At 45.2% G+C, this 19696-nt stretch overlaps 1 protein-coding gene across 1 annotated transcript; it reads left to right on the top strand.

Annotated features, from left to right (window-relative positions):
- The first annotated feature begins 13516 nt into the window (after positions 1 to 13516).
- On the top strand, positions 13517 to 16327 carry LOC306918880 (uncharacterized protein). The gene is made up of 5 exons (XM_079531731.1): positions 13517 to 13616; positions 14435 to 15100; positions 15180 to 15308; positions 15419 to 15574; positions 15745 to 16327. Exons 1-5 carry the CDS (start codon positions 13614 to 13616, stop codon positions 15853 to 15855), a joined length of 1065 nt encoding a protein of 354 aa, XP_079387857.1. The 5' UTR covers positions 13517 to 13613; the 3' UTR covers positions 15856 to 16327.
- The last annotated feature ends 3369 nt before the right edge of the window (positions 16328 to 19696 follow it).

Here is a 19696-nt window from a genome sequence, read left to right on the forward strand (position 1 = left end):
CTTTGTGGGTGCATTGCTCTATATACGGGTAAGTTCCCTTACTGGCCCCTTTGATGTACTTGTGATCTGACACCTATACAGACTGTGAATTGTTCACTTTATTGCCCACTTGTGTTCTGGAAACTTTGTTTCTTCAGATCAGAAGGCAAATATTATGATTTAATTGGGGATACATCGGTCGCCTAATTATGTCAAGTTAAAGAACGTCAATCGCTTTAGCTGCCATTAAATTCTTGTCGTTTATGTTGTTATTTATTCTGGGTTCTGGGACCGTTGTATTCTCCAGTACGTACAGGCAAAGAATATGATTGGATTAGGTACACGTCTATCGCCTGTTTTGGTCAGTTGAAGAACGTCAATTGCTTTAACGCCCCTTAAGTTGAACTTTAATACTGACATGTTGTTGATCCATGAGAAAATACGGCAAATGTTAAGATTTCTTTGGGTACACGTCAATAGCCTGATCGAATCAGGCCGGAGTACACGTCAATAGCTCCGGTCGAATCTAAAAGTGTTGGTATTAAAAGTTACGGGATCCTGCCAGATAATCTTTCGCGTGCCTGATCAGCCCGGGGGAAGGCAGGCGGGGAGCGGGGTCAGATATACTCTGGGAGTGGGTCCCTCGTAGGAACGGGGTAGGAAATACTCTCAGGGTGAGTCCCTCGTTATCTTGAAAAAAGTTCCAGTTATAGTGTGTTGAGACGCTTGGTTAAGTGTATAGGTATACCGGTATTGATTGCGTTCGGAATGAATCGCGCAGTCAAGTGTATTTACAGGCGCTCAGTCCTCAGTGTGACGTCTAAGTTTATTGAGTGGAAGCACTCATAGTTTGAAATGAGGTGGTGGGGTAACCGAAGAGGTCACCCGAAATGATTCAATAATTGTAGCTTTATTGAAACAATTGATGTGGCTGTAGTCAGTCGGACGAGAGTGCTCCTCTCACTACGCGTCAGTGGTAATTCGTCTTGGAATTAATGAAGCTAATTATTCTTTTCTCGTGGAAAATTTAGTTTGCAATAATGGCATAATGATGGTTCCATGGTTCTGTGTTGTTTGTTTGTCTGTCTGTTGCGTACGTTGGGTAGGCTGTCTGTGTTTTACTGTCAGCTGAGGAGAGAGTGTGAGAGAGTGGTGTGATTTACACTTTTCACCTTGGCATTTAGTTTTGGTGTGTTGGAATTATAAGATACTCTATTATAGATATTTTTCTGTGTCACATGTGGAGTTAAAGTAATCTTTGATGAAATAGTAGCCTAGATAGTTAAATCTATTAACTACATTATATGAATTTTATATACTGTGGGGCTAAAGTAATCTTGATGAAAGAGTAACTAAAAAAATACCTCATGTGATCGGTTGAGTATCTGGATTAGGTGTTTTGTCTGTGAGTGGCACCGAGGTGTGTGCCCGAGGAGGATGATGATGTATTGGTTGGACAATGAGTTAACTAATTGTCTAACATTAGACGGATTCAAGGTGTGATATTGGATTAATAATAGCACGCTTGATGCTAATATTATTGGGGATTTTTGTATAAATAGTGGGTGGAAGTTTGCTCTCTATCTTCTGCCTGCTCTCCCCTGCCTGTGTCATGCGGGTGGGGGGGAAGGGGCGCACAAGCCAGGGGTTTGTTTATTTTGGAGGGAGGGTATTTTTACTCGAGTGCTGACTGATAATTACTCAAGTACTCTCATCTCTCATTCCTGTGTGTGGAGGGGCAAAGGGGCCCACGCCGGCTCACATTGCTTCTGCTGTGAGCGAAGGCCATGCTATTTTGTGTTTAGGTTGAAAATTAGGTCAATGACTGTAAAACATGGTCATGTTTTAGGGGGGAGGTAATGAGAAGAAAATAATATGGACTTTGGGCACCAATTTGCAGGGGATATGAATAAAAGTATTTTTACTGGAATAGTCGAGGATAAATTTCACAAGTCTACACTTGTGCTGATTAATAGATATGCACCACATTTAGTGGTCTGGTTCATATGAGCCACACTTCGTGCTGAATGGATGGTTTGATATTACGTTTTGAACTGTCAGATGAGGAGTGTTAATGATAGGTAATAATTGATTGGTGATAACATTGGCCATTTGGATAACATTTGGTTGATAAATGACATTGTGGATAATTAGCTCTATGCTGTGATTTGACACATTGAAATACCTTGTTAGGTTCATTGCATTTAGTGCAGATGTGTGTTCAATGCAATTCCTTGTTGAGGTTTCTCGGTGCCATACACTGCGAATTACACTTGATTGATTAGTGTATAGTATATTTTAGTTGTGTTGGGTCATCTCGGAGGGCCTGCACATTACGTTGTGCATGTCCAAACACAGCTTGACTGAATGCAGATAATTCAGATACACAGTAACATACGGTCCACAGTTTTGTAGCAGAAAGGACCTTCGTCCAACCACAGTAGGGATCTTTAGGATTTAGATATACTTAAGGCAATAAGTGGATATAATACTGGGCCACATACCTTAAGTAAGAAGGGCACCTAAACTTAATACATTCACAAATGAAGAGAAACAAATGTAGTTTGAAATGTGCAGCCTTGTTTTAGGCTGCAACCACTTAAGTGAGTTGTACATGATAAGGTGCGAGTCCCATATGGACATCTTAAAACAAAGTTATAAGACATTAAGAGGCTTAATATGACAGTTTGTGGTGTTCTGATGCACCTGCATAAGCTATAATAGGAAGTAACATTTAAGAGATGATTCTTTTTCTAATATCAAAGGTAGAGCAATTAATAGAATAATAGAGCAATGGGCTCTATATAGTTATATATATGTGATTTGGAGTTGAAGCCAAACTCCACCAGAACTGTGTAATCCGAGAGGGTTTGCACCCCCCCCCCCCCCCCCCCCTACCTCTCTCTCTCTGTCCCTTGTAGCCCAATCGCCCCCACCCTTTCTCTCTCTCTCTCTCTCTCTCTCTCTCTCTCTCTCTCTCTCTCTCTCTCTCTCTCTCTCTCTCTCTCTCTCGGCATGAGGAGTCGTGCGTTTACAATGCCAAATCATTCATCATTTTTAGTGGTCACCCAAATTAACTGTGATTATTTAAGACAGATAATTAATGGCATGCATTACCATCAAATACAATGTCCAAAGGGCATACATTGGTTGGGGTTTGAATGACAACATTTAGGTTGTCTACATGTCAATGTATTGATTGGATATCACTTCACAGTGATATTCTCTCACTACAGCTTGTTTATTGTAGGCCTCTATCGGTAGGTCTGTAAGCAGTTTTGACCATAACAGTGGGATGGTGATATGTATTTTTATTTTATTTTTTGGAACACACCTTTACAGTACACATACACATGTGCATCTAAGTACGGCCAAGGGGGGCGGGATTTGTGTATCCCTGATACATTGACTGGCCTTGCAAGTAGATGCCACATAGGCTTCTCACATAATTGCCATCAGAGACGTGGCTGTAGATAATTAGTTATTGCTTGGAGATAAGTAATAACTATGGGGGGGGAAACTACTACAGGTTGATTCAAAGGTTAGTTAACCGGGGAATAAAATATGTTGAAAGGAAAAGTATTTATCATTCGCTCTGGATTAAGAGCGGCTGCTAAATGCCTAAATTGTAATCATTCTGATCACGACGCCTAAACGCTCTAAACTTTTGTCTCTGTATTAATTGGGCTGGTCATTAAGTGAATCAATGACAGAGAAAGGCTGGTGGGATAAAATAGACTTTTTAAGTAAGCACCCTTACTTAATAAGAGTGCACGGCAGCCTGGCTGCAGACTTGCAGAGCAGCAAACCAAGGTCATAGGCCAACGCTGCTTTGTTATAGCAAGGGGTAGGATAAACAGAACACACAGTCTTGCAGCATCAGATTGGTTCTACACTTTTACAATTTAAATTTAACTTTACTTGCATAGTACCTACCTAAGACATTGTCTAGGGGGGTGCTATTTTTGGGGTTTACATAATTGGTACTCATTTGAACCTTGGGCTTTCAAATCATTCAATGCCCTTATGATTGAATTTTGGGTTTAGGTGAGGCTCTAATGTTTCTTGACATAATATTAGTAGAGCATATGTTGGAACCTCTCAAATAAGCTGTTTGGTCCTGAGTCAGCTTTTAGTCAAACAATATGAACTTTCTCACACAGTATAATATACACCTACACATATAATCGGGCATACATACAGTATAAAGTAAAGTAGGTAAGTGGTTAATAAGAGTGTTATAACACTCATCAATACTCATTGTGCCATGATTACATACACATACTCACACAGGGCAGGACGTTAAAAATAGGATGTCAATATATTTAGTTCTTGTCCATGAACATTCACAGTGCCTCCGCTATTCTGGTGTCCGGGTGTATTGTGCGAGATGGCACATTACACAACAATAATAACAACTGCACAATTAAGGCAAGGACTAGTGATCCATTGGGAATAGACAGTTGTTCGAAGTCTGTGCATGACATTTTAAGATTGGGAAATACATACAAAAGGTATGAACTACTGCATACTATTATCGGGATATTGGACATCGAGACCTTGGGGGTACACCTGTTTAGTAGGCTATGTTTCAGCCGTGTAATTCAGGGACTGAACCGTCAATCACAGTTGGTTGTGTCCCAACCTATCATGTGTGAGTGAATGTGAGAATGAGTGTGTCTTTGGTAACTCTATGCCACGGACTCAGACTGAGTCGCTGTTGTGTGGAGATTTATGAGTTGTGGTTTAAAGGGTTAAGAGATTAATGTTAATCAGATTGTTTTTGTGTTCTTTTTCTATTCTTTTTCTTTTGAGCGAACATGGACCACGGGGAGTTTCCAGTGAGGATGCCACCTCCCTGGAGACAAATGCCTGAGGCCTTCCCCCAGACCCGCAGTCCAATGCCAAAGACCCAGACACTGCGGCCTGAATTCAGCTGGGAGGACTGCGAACAGAGGGCAGAACCATTGCAGAGGATCCGAGAGATCTGGATGGACTGTCAGGATAAAGATCTGTTCGGCCCAAGCAATTTGAAACTTAATAGACCAAATAGGAATATTTCGAAATTGATTAGTTGAATGTGTGTTTGTGTAGGCATGGGACCAAATCATTGAAATAGGCAAAGCGGTTTAGACATATGTCTACCGAAACGTTTTTTATTTTCGTGGTGAACATGGGTAGGCACACCAAGATCTGGTGTCAGAAGGAATTAATGACTAATTCGCCTGGCCATCGAAACCTGAAGACTAGGGAGGAGACGTAGCGATAGGAAGTTTGGGGTAGGCAGAAAAGCTATGGGGTTCAATGACAAGGTGGCATGCCTAATTGAATGGTATGGGTGGAAAGTGACAAGCCTGTATGAGTGGAGAGAACAGGGTGAATGTGTATGTCTGGTGAGTGAATCTATAGGCCTAGCAGTACAAACCATGCCTTTGAAGACTACCGTGATTATAGTATTGAACAAGAGGCAATTCTTGAGAGTGACTCTTGTAGAGTTACAAGGGGGGAACACATTGGGAGAGTGACGGCTAGGACCGATCAAAGGTTGTTAGTGGAGGTCACATTTTAAGTGAATCATAACTGCATAATGGACATACAGTCGAATGTGCGACGTTTGAGTTTCATACGGAGAGATGGTTATACAATCTGTCGTCAGTAAGGGGATTGACATGTAATATTAAATATTAAGATAAATTTGAGATCTGGTGGGCTACTGAATAATGTGATATAGGGTGACGTCACGCGTATTTAATACTCGTTTAATACACGTTGATTACGGTATACTGACACACAATGGGATAAGTGAAACTATTTCATCCAAAATGATGGAACTAGCTTTATATATAAATGGATAATCATAAAAAATAGACATTCGGTGGGCACCTTGGGGAGGTGGACTAACGAAAGGAAAATAAGGTGATATTGGTGTTGATGGAACGTAAAAAACCTTTCCGGTTGAATGATTAATTGACCGTGACAGTAATGGGCAGATACTTGGGGAACCATTATGGGGCTAAAAAGATGCATAAAGTATCGTTATTTGTTTTATTTTGTTTTTCTTTGTTCACATGATGAACTTATACTAATTGGACAATTTTTGAATGATGCAGACATCCTGAGGTTCTTATCTAGGATAATGGATTTGGACAGGTTTTTCTACAAGTCTTTATCTAGTAGTAAAACGAAAACAAAAGAGGGAAGGAACAGGAAAATAATGAATAAATGGGGAATTGAACTGCCAATATATGTTTAGGCTAGTGAAATGGCATTTTGAGTCTGATGTCTTACGCGGCCGCAAGGAGCAGCGTGTTGGAGAGGGTGGCTTATGTTGGTGTGGTCTAGAACAATTACCGGCCTTGGTCAGTGTACCTGTGAGTTTGTGAGGACGTGGAGGCGGAGGCTGACACGCCTTCCTAGACACGCGGGTCTGCACAGACTAGCTGGTAGCTAATACATTGTTGAGGGGGACTCATAGAGTCTAAGTTGGCCCCCACCTCCGGAGGTGGAGTTTCATCCATGGTATCCGAACTCAAGGTTGAGCGTTAGGGTTAGAGCTGACAGAGTTATCTGCCCCTCAGCATTGGACCACCGCACTACCCGTAGGATCAATGACAATGACATTGTTGTTTTGACATCAGTGAATGGCATTTTAATGCCACCTTTTAGAGTCAAGTTTTTATTTTTATTTTGTACGTCAGTGAGCTGGTAGTTTCATGCCATATCAAGTACCTTATTTGGATTGGTTTGGTTTATCATTCCCTGTTGTGGAGACAATTAACCTCCTGGACATGACAGTTTTAGCGGTTTTCAGGTCAGCGAATCTCGACATCACGTAGCCTATCGGTGATGTGAATGGATTTTCAATGTAGTGGGTCCCGGGATTCGGGGATGATTTTTTGGGTGAGCCCTGGGGACTTTTGTGAGTCCCACTTCGACGACGTTAGGAGTCGTACTTTGTCATTTTTGTAAGTTGCAGCATTTAGCTCCCGTTTCATTTTATATGGTTACAATGTGGTTATATTCATGTGGAGGACTGGAGAAGACATGATTATTATGGACGTGATATCCCACTATACTGTTCCTTTATAGCAGCACCAGTACACACATTATGGTACAGTTGGATCTGTTCTACAGCAAAGGTAGCCTACAGCCTTTTGTTAAAGCACGTTATCAGGGCGATGGCCTTGAAGATGACATCTGAGAGTTCTCTTGGGCTGGACAATGACAATACGATTCGGGGTAGGGACTAGGGAGGGGTAACGCTGCCTCCTCGTCCCTGCTGCCCCCTTGCCTGGTTACTGCAACATACATGCTCTCACACACGTAGATGTACACGTAGGAACATTGCTCTATCTTCTCTATCATGTGCATACACCTGTACACATTTCTGTCTGTCCTTTCTCTCTTCTTTGTGTACACAGGTAAGGTAAGCCAGCCTACTGGTGAAGTCATTGCGCGGTTTTTTTTTTCTGGTTAGGTGTTTCGTTCTTCTAGGCGATTCCTCTTTGCGTTTTCTTTAATTTTTTAAGGTTGTGGTAGTTCAGTGCGTTATGTTGTCGCCAATGTGCATGCATTATTATTGTTGTTTTTCTGACGGTTATCAGTTTATTTAGGCCTGTGGGCTGCAATGTATTTTATTGTTTTATGATAGCCGGTAGACTAAGTTGTGCCTTTTGATTTTGAACCTGGGGAGGTGGGGAAACTCTATGCTAAGGTTACATGGGTTACATATTGTGGGTGGGTTGATCTTTGACTTGATCACTTTGCTAAGGCTAGTTGGGTGGGGTCGCTTGTCGACTAGTGGGGAGTTATGTTTTCATTGTGTGCTTTGCTGTGTCTTTTTGTTGTTTGTTTTTTTTCTACTGTTTTTTGCTCGTTGGGTTTTGTTTTGTTTTGTTTTCTTTATTTTTATGGGTGATTGTGGTTGTGTCCCTGGTCTGTCGGGTTCGGTGGTTTGTTTGTTTTTGATTAGCTGGCGCGAATCGAAATCAGGGAGGGATGTCGGATATTTCAGGACTGCACACACACGCACGCACGCACGCACTCACACACACACACACTCGTACACACACACACACACACACACACACACACACACACACACACACACACACACACACACACACACACACACACACACCGGTTATATGAGAACGCTGAGAACGCTGCAAGAGGCCCGGCCAAGAGGCCCGGCCGCCCGGGATCTCGGGTCCAGAGACTCCAGAGGTCCAGAGGTCCAGCAGACATAAGTTAAACCAGCTGCACATACATTCAACATACAATGATCTCACGCGCGGACTTCACACACACACAGCTCACACACACCTCACACACACGCACGCACTCACTCACTCACTCACTCACTCACTCACTCACTCACTCACTCGGGCACACACACACACACACACATACACACATACACACAGCCACACACACATACACACATACACACACACACATACACACATACATTGAGCAGACGTGCGTGTACACAGACACTAATGTCTTAGGCCAGTATAAAACTGGACGGACAGGGGACGAACCGGACCTTCTTTTCCCGCTGATCCTGCTGCTGTAACTGATCCTGACTTCTCCTTACCCTTTCCCCATTCCCTCTCCCAAAACCCCATTCTTTCCCCCTTTTCGTCCTTTAACCATGTTCAATTCTATATTATAATAAAGGTACCAATGTTAAACCTTGCTGGACTGTCTGACTTGCATCATTCTATCCCAACGGAAGCATCCTGGCATCATTGACCATATACGACACGTACAAATGCAAGCTTCTAGATTATGATTGTTGGGCATGAGGACTATCGCTGGCCCAATTCTGGGGGCCTGGGGTGGTCGTACGGCCGACCTGCGGCCAAAAAGAGATTGATCCAACTCCGTCATACAGTGGCGTTTGAACATCAGGTCGAGTCTCATTTTATTGCTCCTATTTCTCTCCTGTAACGCCGAGAGCTACCATATTCCACGTGCGTTAACTAGGCCTATCCAGTAACAACATATACCTTCCTCTAATCATTACCTATTACGGTTTTGGAGAGGAAGCCGTTTGAAGTTGAAAAATGCAATGCATACAGTGGCGATTGGACGTTAGGCCTTTTCAGCTCACTGTAAAGTATATTATTTCACCCAAACTATTGTCCCTGGGGGCTAAAGGTCGACATATTATGATAGTGCGATGAAAGATGATTATGTGACATGATTGTGGGGTCCGTAGCACCTTCAGAACTAAAGAAATAATCCATAAATATACTCTCATGTAACAATGTGGCATTCACACTAGAGGCCTGTCAGTAGGCCTCTTCAGCTCACTCTAACGTGAGCCACATTACTTTCCACAATACGTACAAATGCAAGCTTCTAGATTATGATTGTTGGGCATGAGGACTATCGCTGGCCCAATTCTGGGGGCCTGGGGTGGTCGTACGGCCGACCTGCGGCCAAAAAGAGATTGATCCAACTCCGTCATACAGTGGCGTTTGAACATCAGGTCGAGTCTCATTTTATTGCTCCTATTTCTCTCCTGTAACGCCGAGAGCTACCATATTCCACGTGCGTTAACTAGGCCTATCCAGTAACAACATATACCTTCCTCTAATCATTACCTATTACGGTTTTGGAGAGGAAGCCGTTTGAAGTTGAAAAATGCAATGCATACAGTGGCGATTGGACGTTAGGCCTTTTCAGCTCACTGTAAAGTATATTATTTCACCCAAACTATTGTCCCTGGGGGCTAAAGGTCGACATATTATGATAGTGCGATGAAAGATGATTATGTGACATGATTGTGGGGTCCGTAGCACCTTCAGAACTAAAGAAATAATCCATAAATATACTCTCATGTAACAATGTGGCATTCACACTAGAGGCCTGTCAGTAGGCCTCTTCAGCTCACTCTAACGTGAGCCACATTACTTTCCACAATACGTACAAATGCAAGCTTCTAGATTATGATTGTTGGGCATGAGGACTATCGCTGGCCCAATTCTGGGGGCCTGGGGTGGTCGTACGGCCGACCTGCGGCCAAAAAGAGATTGATCCAACTCCGTCATACAGTGGCGTTTGAACATCAGGTCGAGTCTCATTTTATTGCTCCTATTTCTCTCCTGTAACGCCGAGAGCTACCATATTCCACGTGCGTTAACTAGGCCTATCCAGTAACAACATATACCTTCCTCTAATCATTACCTATTACGGTTTTGGAGAGGAAGCCGTTTGAAGTTGAAAAATGCAATGCATACAGTGGCGATTGGACGTTAGGCCTTTTCAGCTCACTGTAAAGTATATTATTTCACCCAAACTATTGTCCCTGGGGGCTAAAGGTCGACATATTATGATAGTGCGATGAAAGATGATTATGTGACATGATTGTGGGGTCCGTAGCACCTTCAGAACTAAAGAAATAATCCATAAATATACTCTCATGTAACAATGTGGCATTCACACTAGAGGCCTGTCAGTAGGCCTCTTCAGCTCACTCTAACGTGAGCCACATTACTTTCCACAATACGTACAAATGCAAGCTTCTAGATTATGATTGTTGGGCATGAGGACTATCGCTGGCCCAATTCTGGGGGCCTGGGGTGGTCGTACGGCCGACCTGCGGCCAAAAAGAGATTGATCCAACTCCGTCATACAGTGGCGTTTGAACATCAGGTCGAGTCTCATTTTATTGCTCCTATTTCTCTCCTGTAACGCCGAGAGCTACCATATTCCACGTGCGTTAACTAGGCCTATCCAGTAACAACATATACCTTCCTCTAATCATTACCTATTACGGTTTTGGAGAGGAAGCCGTTTGAAGTTGAAAAATGCAATGCATACAGTGGCGATTGGACGTTAGGCCTTTTCAGCTCACTGTAAAGTATATTATTTCACCCAAACTATTGTCCCTGGGGGCTAAAGGTCGACATATTATGATAGTGCGATGAAAGATGATTATGTGACATGATTGTGGGGTCCGTAGCACCTTCAGAACTAAAGAAATAATCCATAAATATACTCTCATGTAACAATGTGGCATTCACACTAGAGGCCTGTCAGTAGGCCTCTTCAGCTCACTCTAACGTGAGCCACATTACTTTCCACAATACGTACAAATGCAAGCTTCTAGATTATGATTGTTGGGCATGAGGACTATCGCTGGCCCAATTCTGGGGGCCTGGGGTGGTCGTACGGCCGACCTGCGGCCAAAAAGAGATTGATCCAACTCCGTCATACAGTGGCGTTTGAACATCAGGTCGAGTCTCATTTTATTGCTCCTATTTCTCTCCTGTAACGCCGAGAGCTACCATATTCCACGTGCGTTAACTAGGCCTATCCAGTAACAACATATACCTTCCTCTAATCATTACCTATTACGGTTTTGGAGAGGAAGCCGTTTGAAGTTGAAAAATGCAATGCATACAGTGGCGATTGGACGTTAGGCCTTTTCAGCTCACTGTAAAGTATATTATTTCACCCAAACTATTGTCCCTGGGGGCTAAAGGTCGACATATTATGATAGTGCGATGAAAGATGATTATGTGACATGATTGTGGGGTCCGTAGCACCTTCAGAACTAAAGAAATAATCCATAAATATACTCTCATGTAACAATGTGGCATTCACACTAGAGGCCTGTCAGTAGGCCTCTTCAGCTCACTCTAACGTGAGCCACATTACTTTCCACAATACGTACAAATGCAAGCTTCTAGATTATGATTGTTGGGCATGAGGACTATCGCTGGCCCAATTCTGGGGGCCTGGGGTGGTCGTACGGCCGACCTGCGGCCAAAAAGAGATTGATCCAACTCCGTCATACAGTGGCGTTTGAACATCAGGTCGAGTCTCATTTTATTGCTCCTATTTCTCTCCTGTAACGCCGAGAGCTACCATATTCCACGTGCGTTAACTAGGCCTATCCAGTAACAACATATACCTTCCTCTAATCATTACCTATTACGGTTTTGGAGAGGAAGCCGTTTGAAGTTGAAAAATGCAATGCATACAGTGGCGATTGGACGTTAGGCCTTTTCAGCTCACTGTAAAGTATATTATTTCACCCAAACTATTGTCCCTGGGGGCTAAAGGTCGACATATTATGATAGTGCGATGAAAGATGATTATGTGACATGATTGTGGGGTCCGTAGCACCTTCAGAACTAAAGAAATAATCCATAAATATACTCTCATGTAACAATGTGGCATTCACACTAGAGGCCTGTCAGTAGGCCTCTTCAGCTCACTCTAACGTGAGCCACATTACTTTCCACAATACGTACAAATGCAAGCTTCTAGATTATGATTGTTGGGCATGAGGACTATCGCTGGCCCAATTCTGGGGGCCTGGGGTGGTCGTACGGCCGACCTGCGGCCAAAAAGAGATTGATCCAACTCCGTCATACAGTGGCGTTTGAACATCAGGTCGAGTCTCATTTTATTGCTCCTATTTCTCTCCTGTAACGCCGAGAGCTACCATATTCCACGTGCGTTAACTAGGCCTATCCAGTAACAACATATACCTTCCTCTAATCATTACCTATTACGGTTTTGGAGAGGAAGCCGTTTGAAGTTGAAAAATGCAATGCATACAGTGGCGATTGGACGTTAGGCCTTTTCAGCTCACTGTAAAGTATATTATTTCACCCAAACTATTGTCCCTGGGGGCTAAAGGTCGACATATTATGATAGTGCGATGAAAGATGATTATGTGACATGATTGTGGGGTCCGTAGCACCTTCAGAACTAAAGAAATAATCCATAAATATACTCTCATGTAACAATGTGGCATTCACACTAGAGTTCAGCTCACTCTAACGTGAGCCACATTACTTTCCACAATACGTACAAATGCAAGCTTCTAGATTATGATTGTTGGGCATGAGGACTATCGCTGGCCCAATTCTGGGGGCCTGGGGTGGTCGTACGGCCGACCTGCGGCCAAAAAGAGATTGATCCAACTCCGTCATACAGTGGCGTTTGAACATCAGGTCGAGTCTCATTTTATTGCTCCTATTTCTCTCCTGTAACGCCGAGAGCTACCATATTCCACGTGCGTTAACTAGGCCTATCCAGTAACAACATATACCTTCCTCTAATCATTACCTATTACGGTTTTGGAGAGGAAGCCGTTTGAAGTTGAAAAATGCAATGCATACAGTGGCGATTGGACGTTAGGCCTTTTCAGCTCACTGTAAAGTATATTATTTCACCCAAACTATTGTCCCTGGGGCTAAAGGTCGACATATTATGATAGTGCGATGAAAGATGATTATGTGACATGATTGTGGGGTCCGTAGCACCTTCAGAACTAAAGAAATAATCCATAAATATACTCTCATGTAACAAGGTGGCAGTTCCTTCTAGTTGCATTTGGACGGTCCAACTCACACTAATGCCATACATTGAATGAACCTTCACCTTTTGGCTATCATGTGTTGTCTAGTGGCAATCGGACCGTCTAATTGCAGCTAATTCACTTCAGGTGTGTTAGTCCCTCTCCCAGAAGCACTTGCTGTTTTGGCTCTGCAGTCATTCCAGCTCAGCACTCAGAGAGGACAGTTGTGTCAGATTTCAGTCAGCTCTTTATTCAGTATTCAGTCAATTCATTTTATTATTTTAGTCAACAGTGAAGCATCATCATCATGGTAAGTAAGCTTTGTGTTATAAGTTACAACTTTTGGAGTTATTTGGAGGACTGACAGACAAATTATACATCACCAACATTCAATTCAACAATAAAGCACGTACGATTTAATGTATGTCAGGGGTCGGCAATAGGCGGCCCGCGGGCCAAAATTGGCCCCCCAGAAATAATATCTGGCCCGTGAGATAATTTTGAGAATTTGTTTTTTTTTTAAAGTCAATATGGTGCTGACACGACGTTATGCTGCTTTCACACGGGCAGATGCAAAGCTACACTAGTACACCTAGTCACAGAACAGTGTCGTCGTTAAGCAGCAGGAGGATCCCACTGGCAGCACCTGTCCGTTTATCATTAGTGTTGGACGTTCGTGGTTGTGCTAATGATAAACGGACAGGTGCTGCCAGTGGGATCCTCCTGCTGCTTAACGACGACACTGTTCTGTGACTAGGTGTACTAGTGTAGCTTTGCATCTGCCCGTGTGAAAGCAGCATAACGTCGTGTCAGCACCATATTTTTCCAGCAAAAAAAAAAGAAAAAAGTTGATTTATATTGGTCAAATAGACCCGAATTAGACCCGAATTAGACCGAATTAGACCCGAATTAGACCCGAAATTTTTCGCGCACGCGCGCTTTGCGCGCGTGCGCTCCTCCACGGGCGCACGCGCGCTGCGCGCGCGCACGCGCCAGACGGCCGGCCCGCGATGGAATGTCTGGGAATAATATTGGCCCGAGGACAATCTCAATTGCCGACCCCTGATGTATGTTTAATCATCTTTAAGCTCATTGCACTTTCTCAAGTAGTTTCTACTGTTGTTTCAGGCCCCACAGAAGGCGGTGAGATGCATGGTGCCCGGCTGCAGGGGAGGCCGTTACACCAGGCTGCGGGACCACATCGTGGGGACCCACAAGATTAGGAATGAGGTAGAGCGGAAGCTCTACCTCTCCTTCTCCCAGGGCCATTGGTCCATCGACGAAGAGCCTTGCCCGGCTGCTGGCTGCCGGTTCCAGGGGAAGAAGCTTCCCCGCCACATAAGGGAGGTCCACGGCAAGGACCTCGGGGCCGGCAGCCAGCAGCCGGTGGTGAGGAGCCTCCTGTGGGAGGCAGGCTGGGTCAGCCTCAAGGCCAGACTGGCCGAGGAGCGGGCCAAGCTCCCACAGGAGGCTCTGGTCACCAGGGCGGACCTGGATGACCTCCCCACCCCTGAGCCTGAGGAGGAGGAGGAGGAGCCAACGGTCCCCAGGGGGAGAGAGAGGGAGCACTCCCGTGCACTCCCCTCCGCCAGCGGCAACAGTACCATCCCACTGCCCTCCTCCCCCACACTTTCCCCCCGAGGCTGTGGCGAGTGTCGGGGTCTGGAGAGGAAGGCGGCCGTCCTCACAGAACAACTCTGGGACGCGAGGAGGCAGCTGAAGGTGACGTACGGGCACCTCAATCACGCCCTAAACCAGAAGGCCAAATACAAGGCTATGGCCCGAGAGAGAGTGGTACGTCTGTCTGCCTGTCTGTCTGTCTGTCCAATTGACTGTTTCCTATGTCATTTACCAACGTCTGTTCTTCCTACAGGATGAGCGCGACCCACGCCCCGCCCCCGCGACCCCCCCCGGCAGTTATGCAGGGAAGGGGAAGGGGAGAGCCCTTCCCCGTCCCTGCATAACTGAGAGAGCCCCTGCCAAAGGTCCCGATGCCCCTGAGGTATTTCAACTACTCTGAACTATGTTTGACATAACGCCGTCCAGTTGTAACTAGGATGTATCCAATTGTCTGGATGTCCAACTGACACTGATTTTGTTTAATCTTGCCAGGTCGCTGACCCTAGGGCGTCAGGCACCTCCAGCCTCCAGCCTCCAGCCTCCGCCAAGCGGAGGAGACTGACGCCCAGGGAGCTGTTTGCCCTGGCCCTCCCTGGGTTACAGGTCCAGGAGGGCATGGAGGAGCACTTCCCACCTGAGGAACCTGAGGTATTTCAACTATTAGAAACTATGTTTCGTGACTATCCGATTGCCACAAGGGCTACCTGTTATACTCACCTGTGAAGGAAACCTGTGGGGAAAAAAAGCCCTAAGCTGAAGTCCTATGCTAGTACTTACCTCGCAGAGTCCCTGACTAAAACCTAGATCTCTCTCTACAGCCGAGCCCTGAGGAGGACATAGTCCCACTCACAGTGGAGACAGTGACCCCATCCCTGACCCCATCCCTGGCCCCATCCCGGTTCTTTCGGCCGTGGGACCCCACCACCTAAGGCCCATGAGGGGTGCTTAAAGGTGGGTACTCGGGGACGGGCGGAGCGCCTGGTTCCCCGGGCCTGTTTGCTAAATCGCACCAAGTACGGAGGAGTCCCAGGGGCGGGCGGTTCTTTCGGCCGCGGGACCCCACCACCTAAGGCCCAGGATGGGGTGCTTAAAGACACGGGAGGACAGAATGGTTCCTTAACCCATTCTGACCTGAGATCAGATTCTAAAAATGTCTACTACATCCTGACAGTTTTCTGAAAAAGCTATGTTTCTATGTCGGTCGTTCTTCGATTTTTCAAAAATAGCAGATCTACAAGCTCGTAGCTTGTAGATCTGCTATTTTTCAATAGCTAAAGCATAACATAATGCTAACACCAAAAGGGGTTCCCGCCCGCCCAGAATGGGTTAAAGACATGTTATAAATAATATGTACGGAAGGACAGATCACTATGCTGCCCTTGCAACACGTGCCTATGTGCAGCTAGACAGCTAGTCAACAGTTTCTGAGATCCTCCAATAAAGAGACAAGGCTTGACTTTTCTTGTGTTTACTGAAGTCTCCACAGGTAATTTTGTAAAACTGAAACAGTACAGAAATAAACGTAAAAATGAATTAGCACACATGTAAATATGCACTGAAGTGTGTGAGTAAAAGTATACATGGTAAGTACAGTACACAATGTTCCAAACACAGACTGCACTACAGCCACTGCTGCAGTAAGCTAACATGAAATACAGAGCACATGTGCTTACACAATTACCAAACAATTAACCTAGCTTACAAAGCAATGTTGCAAACATCACATTCGTCATGAAATATAATCATTGCACGGATTAGCTACATCCTAAATGTACTTACAGACAAATAATGTCCAAGGCAAAAGCGTGATAAGAAGAATTCTCAGCAGACCATGTGCACAGCTCACTGTTCCAGGGGAAATGCTGACTCTACTGAGTTTAGTTTCACTTCCTTGCTTTTATACCTGTTACCTCCACCACTAGATGGCAGTGCAAACAGTAAGAACTGTTACAATGAACAGAATTATTTAAACATTTTTAAACTAACCAAACTGGCCTTTCAAAGGCAGCACACTCCCCACTTTGGACAATAGCATTATACCACTACAGATAAACCAACCGAAAGGGAAAGTCCTTTGGTGCATGTAACAAGTTAACAACATAAAAGTTCTTTCATTTAGATCTCTGAGGCTGGCCTCAGAAACATCTTGACAATTCCGTTCTTCATTGGTGAAGTCAGTTGACATGGATTCAATCAGCTCAGTGTGAACTGCTCTGAGAGTGTAGAGCCCAGCGTTTGCTGTCCACACTACCTCCTCCTCTCGTATGACGTGTCATGCTGGTCCGGGGTCCAAAGACATCAAGACAAACACTGATGAAAAGGGGGTGGCTTTGGAGTAGGTCTGTCCATAGGCAAGTCTTTGGCTAGTGAAAGCTCATTTACACTAACTTTTGCTCTGCAGGATTTCCGTCCTTTGCTTCCTGTGTTTACGGAGATCCTGCTGAAGGATGCATCAACATGGATGTGGCATATTGTTCTCCAGCTTGAGACTCGCTTGAAAAGTTCAGGGTCAGGGATCAACTGAGACTTGAATGCTTTGGTACTCAGAGTTGTGACTTCAGGCCAAATCTCAACATCAGCTTCAGGCTCTGACAAGAAGGCAAGGTCTGAGATCCACTTGCTACGCTGTAGATCGGCTGCCGGCATAGACCTGGTGCCATAGTATGCAGGTTTTACATCAGTTGCAACATAGAACAACAGGTCAGGGTGTATGGATCTTCTAATCCGAGTTACCCGGTTGCTATCCTTGTCTTGATAGTCGTGTTTCTAATAATAATAATAATAATAATAAATTTTATTTATAACGCACTTTACATTTGAAACAAATCTCAAAGTGCTACAACAAGAAGAAGAATAAAAACAATAATCTTAAAATAATGCATGATTAAATAAAATGACTAAAAAAGCACATTTCATGGTATACTGCTAAAAGGATTAAAAGCACACCGGGCAACTAATGGTCCAGCTGGCCAAATGCCTTGTTAAAAAGAAATGTCTTAAGTCCCCTTTTAAAAGCGTCCACGGATTGTGGTGCTCTCAGGTGGTCGGGGAGGGCATTCCACAGCCGAGGAGCAGCTGAACAGAAGGCCCGGTCCCCCATGGTGCGGAGTTTTGTTTTGGTGGTTTTGAGTGTGTTAGAATTTCCAGAGCGGAGGGAGCGGGTGGAGGCAGGGGGTTCAATGAGTTCCTTCAGATAGGAAGGGGCGTTGCTGTGGATGCACTGATGGGTGAGGAGGCAGACCTTGTATTCTATCCTGGAGGAGACGGGAAGCCAGTGAAGGGAATGGAGTATGGGTGTGATATGATCATATTTCCGCACTCTCACCAGGATCCTAGCAGCACTGTTCTGGATGTACTGGAGCCTCTGGATGCTCTTGCTAGGGATCCCGGTGAGAAGTGCGTTGCAGTAGTCAAGCCTTGAGGAGACAAAGGCGTGAACAAGTTTTTCTGCATCTGGCAGGGTGAGTGTGGGACGGAGTCTGGCTATGTTTCGGAGGTGAAAGAATGAGGTTTTGCAGAGGTGTTTGATGTGAGGGTCAAAGGTCAGTTGGGGGTCCATTTTTACACCCAAGTTGGTGACTACAGGTGAGAGGGGGAGGTCCTGGGTGGAGAAGGTGATGCTGGTTATTGGGGATGATTTGACCTGGTGTGGGGTGCCGATGAGAATGGCCTCTGTCTTGGAGCTGTTGAGTTGGAGAAAGTTGTCAGTCATCCACGCCTTTATCTCCTCAAGGCAGGTGGTCAGTGTGGATGATGGTGATGATGGTGATGACAGGGGGGCAGAGGGGGGTGGGACTGTCCTGAGGTAGAGTTGGGTGTCATCAGCGTAGCAGTGGTAGGATATCCCATGCCGACTGATGACACGACCAAGGGGGAGCATATAGAGAGTGAAAAGGGTGGGGCCGAGGACGGAACCTTGGGGTACGCCGCAGGTGACAGGGTGTGAACGTGAGTGAACACCTCCCAGGGAAACGCGCTCGGTTCTGTCCGTGAGATATGAGGTGAACCAGTTTAGTGCAGTGTCGGTGAGTCCTATAGTGGAGTGGAGTCGGTTGAGGAGGATGGTATGGTCGACTGTGTCAAATGCGGCTGACAAGTCCAGGAGGATGAGGAGGGAGGGGGAGCCGTTATCAGCTGCCATCAGCAGGTCGTTGGTGACTCTGACCAGTGCTGTTTCTGTGCTGTGGGCTGAGCGGAATCCTGACTGGAATTTGTCAAAGAGGTTATTGTTTTTTAGGTGTTGTTGAAGTTGAGCAGCTACTACCTTTTCCAGTACCTTGGAGAGGAAGGGCAGGTTGGAGATGGGCCTGTAGTTGGCATGAACTTCCGGGTCAAGAGTGGGTTTTTTCAGGAGAGGTGTAATGATGGCTGATTTTAAGGCAGGTGGAACACAGCCGGCTTGGAGGGAGAGGTTGATGACTGTGGTGATGAGGGGGCTTATGGCAGTAATGTGGGTTTTTAACAGTGCTGTGGGGAAGGGGTCAAGGGCGCATGTTGATGGTTTCATCTTGGAGATGATGGCCTCAACCTGGTGTTGTGAGATGTTGGCAAAGCAGTGGAAAGGCTGGGGGATCCCTGGCAGTGGGGTGACAGACAGGGAAGTTGAAGTGGAGGAGTGCGATAGGGTGGAGCGGATGTTATTGACTTTTGACCTGAATGAGTCTAGGATGCTGTTGCATTGGTCCTCTGTGGTGTCGCTGTGAGTGGTTGATTGTGGTTTGAGGATGTTATTTATGGTGGTGAAAAGTTGCTTGGAGTTACCGGAGTTGT

Source organism: Electrona antarctica (assembly GCF_951216825.1).
Source record: "Electrona antarctica genome assembly, contig: scaffold_732, whole genome shotgun sequence".
Taxonomy (NCBI): domain Eukaryota; kingdom Metazoa; phylum Chordata; class Actinopteri; order Myctophiformes; family Myctophidae; genus Electrona; species Electrona antarctica.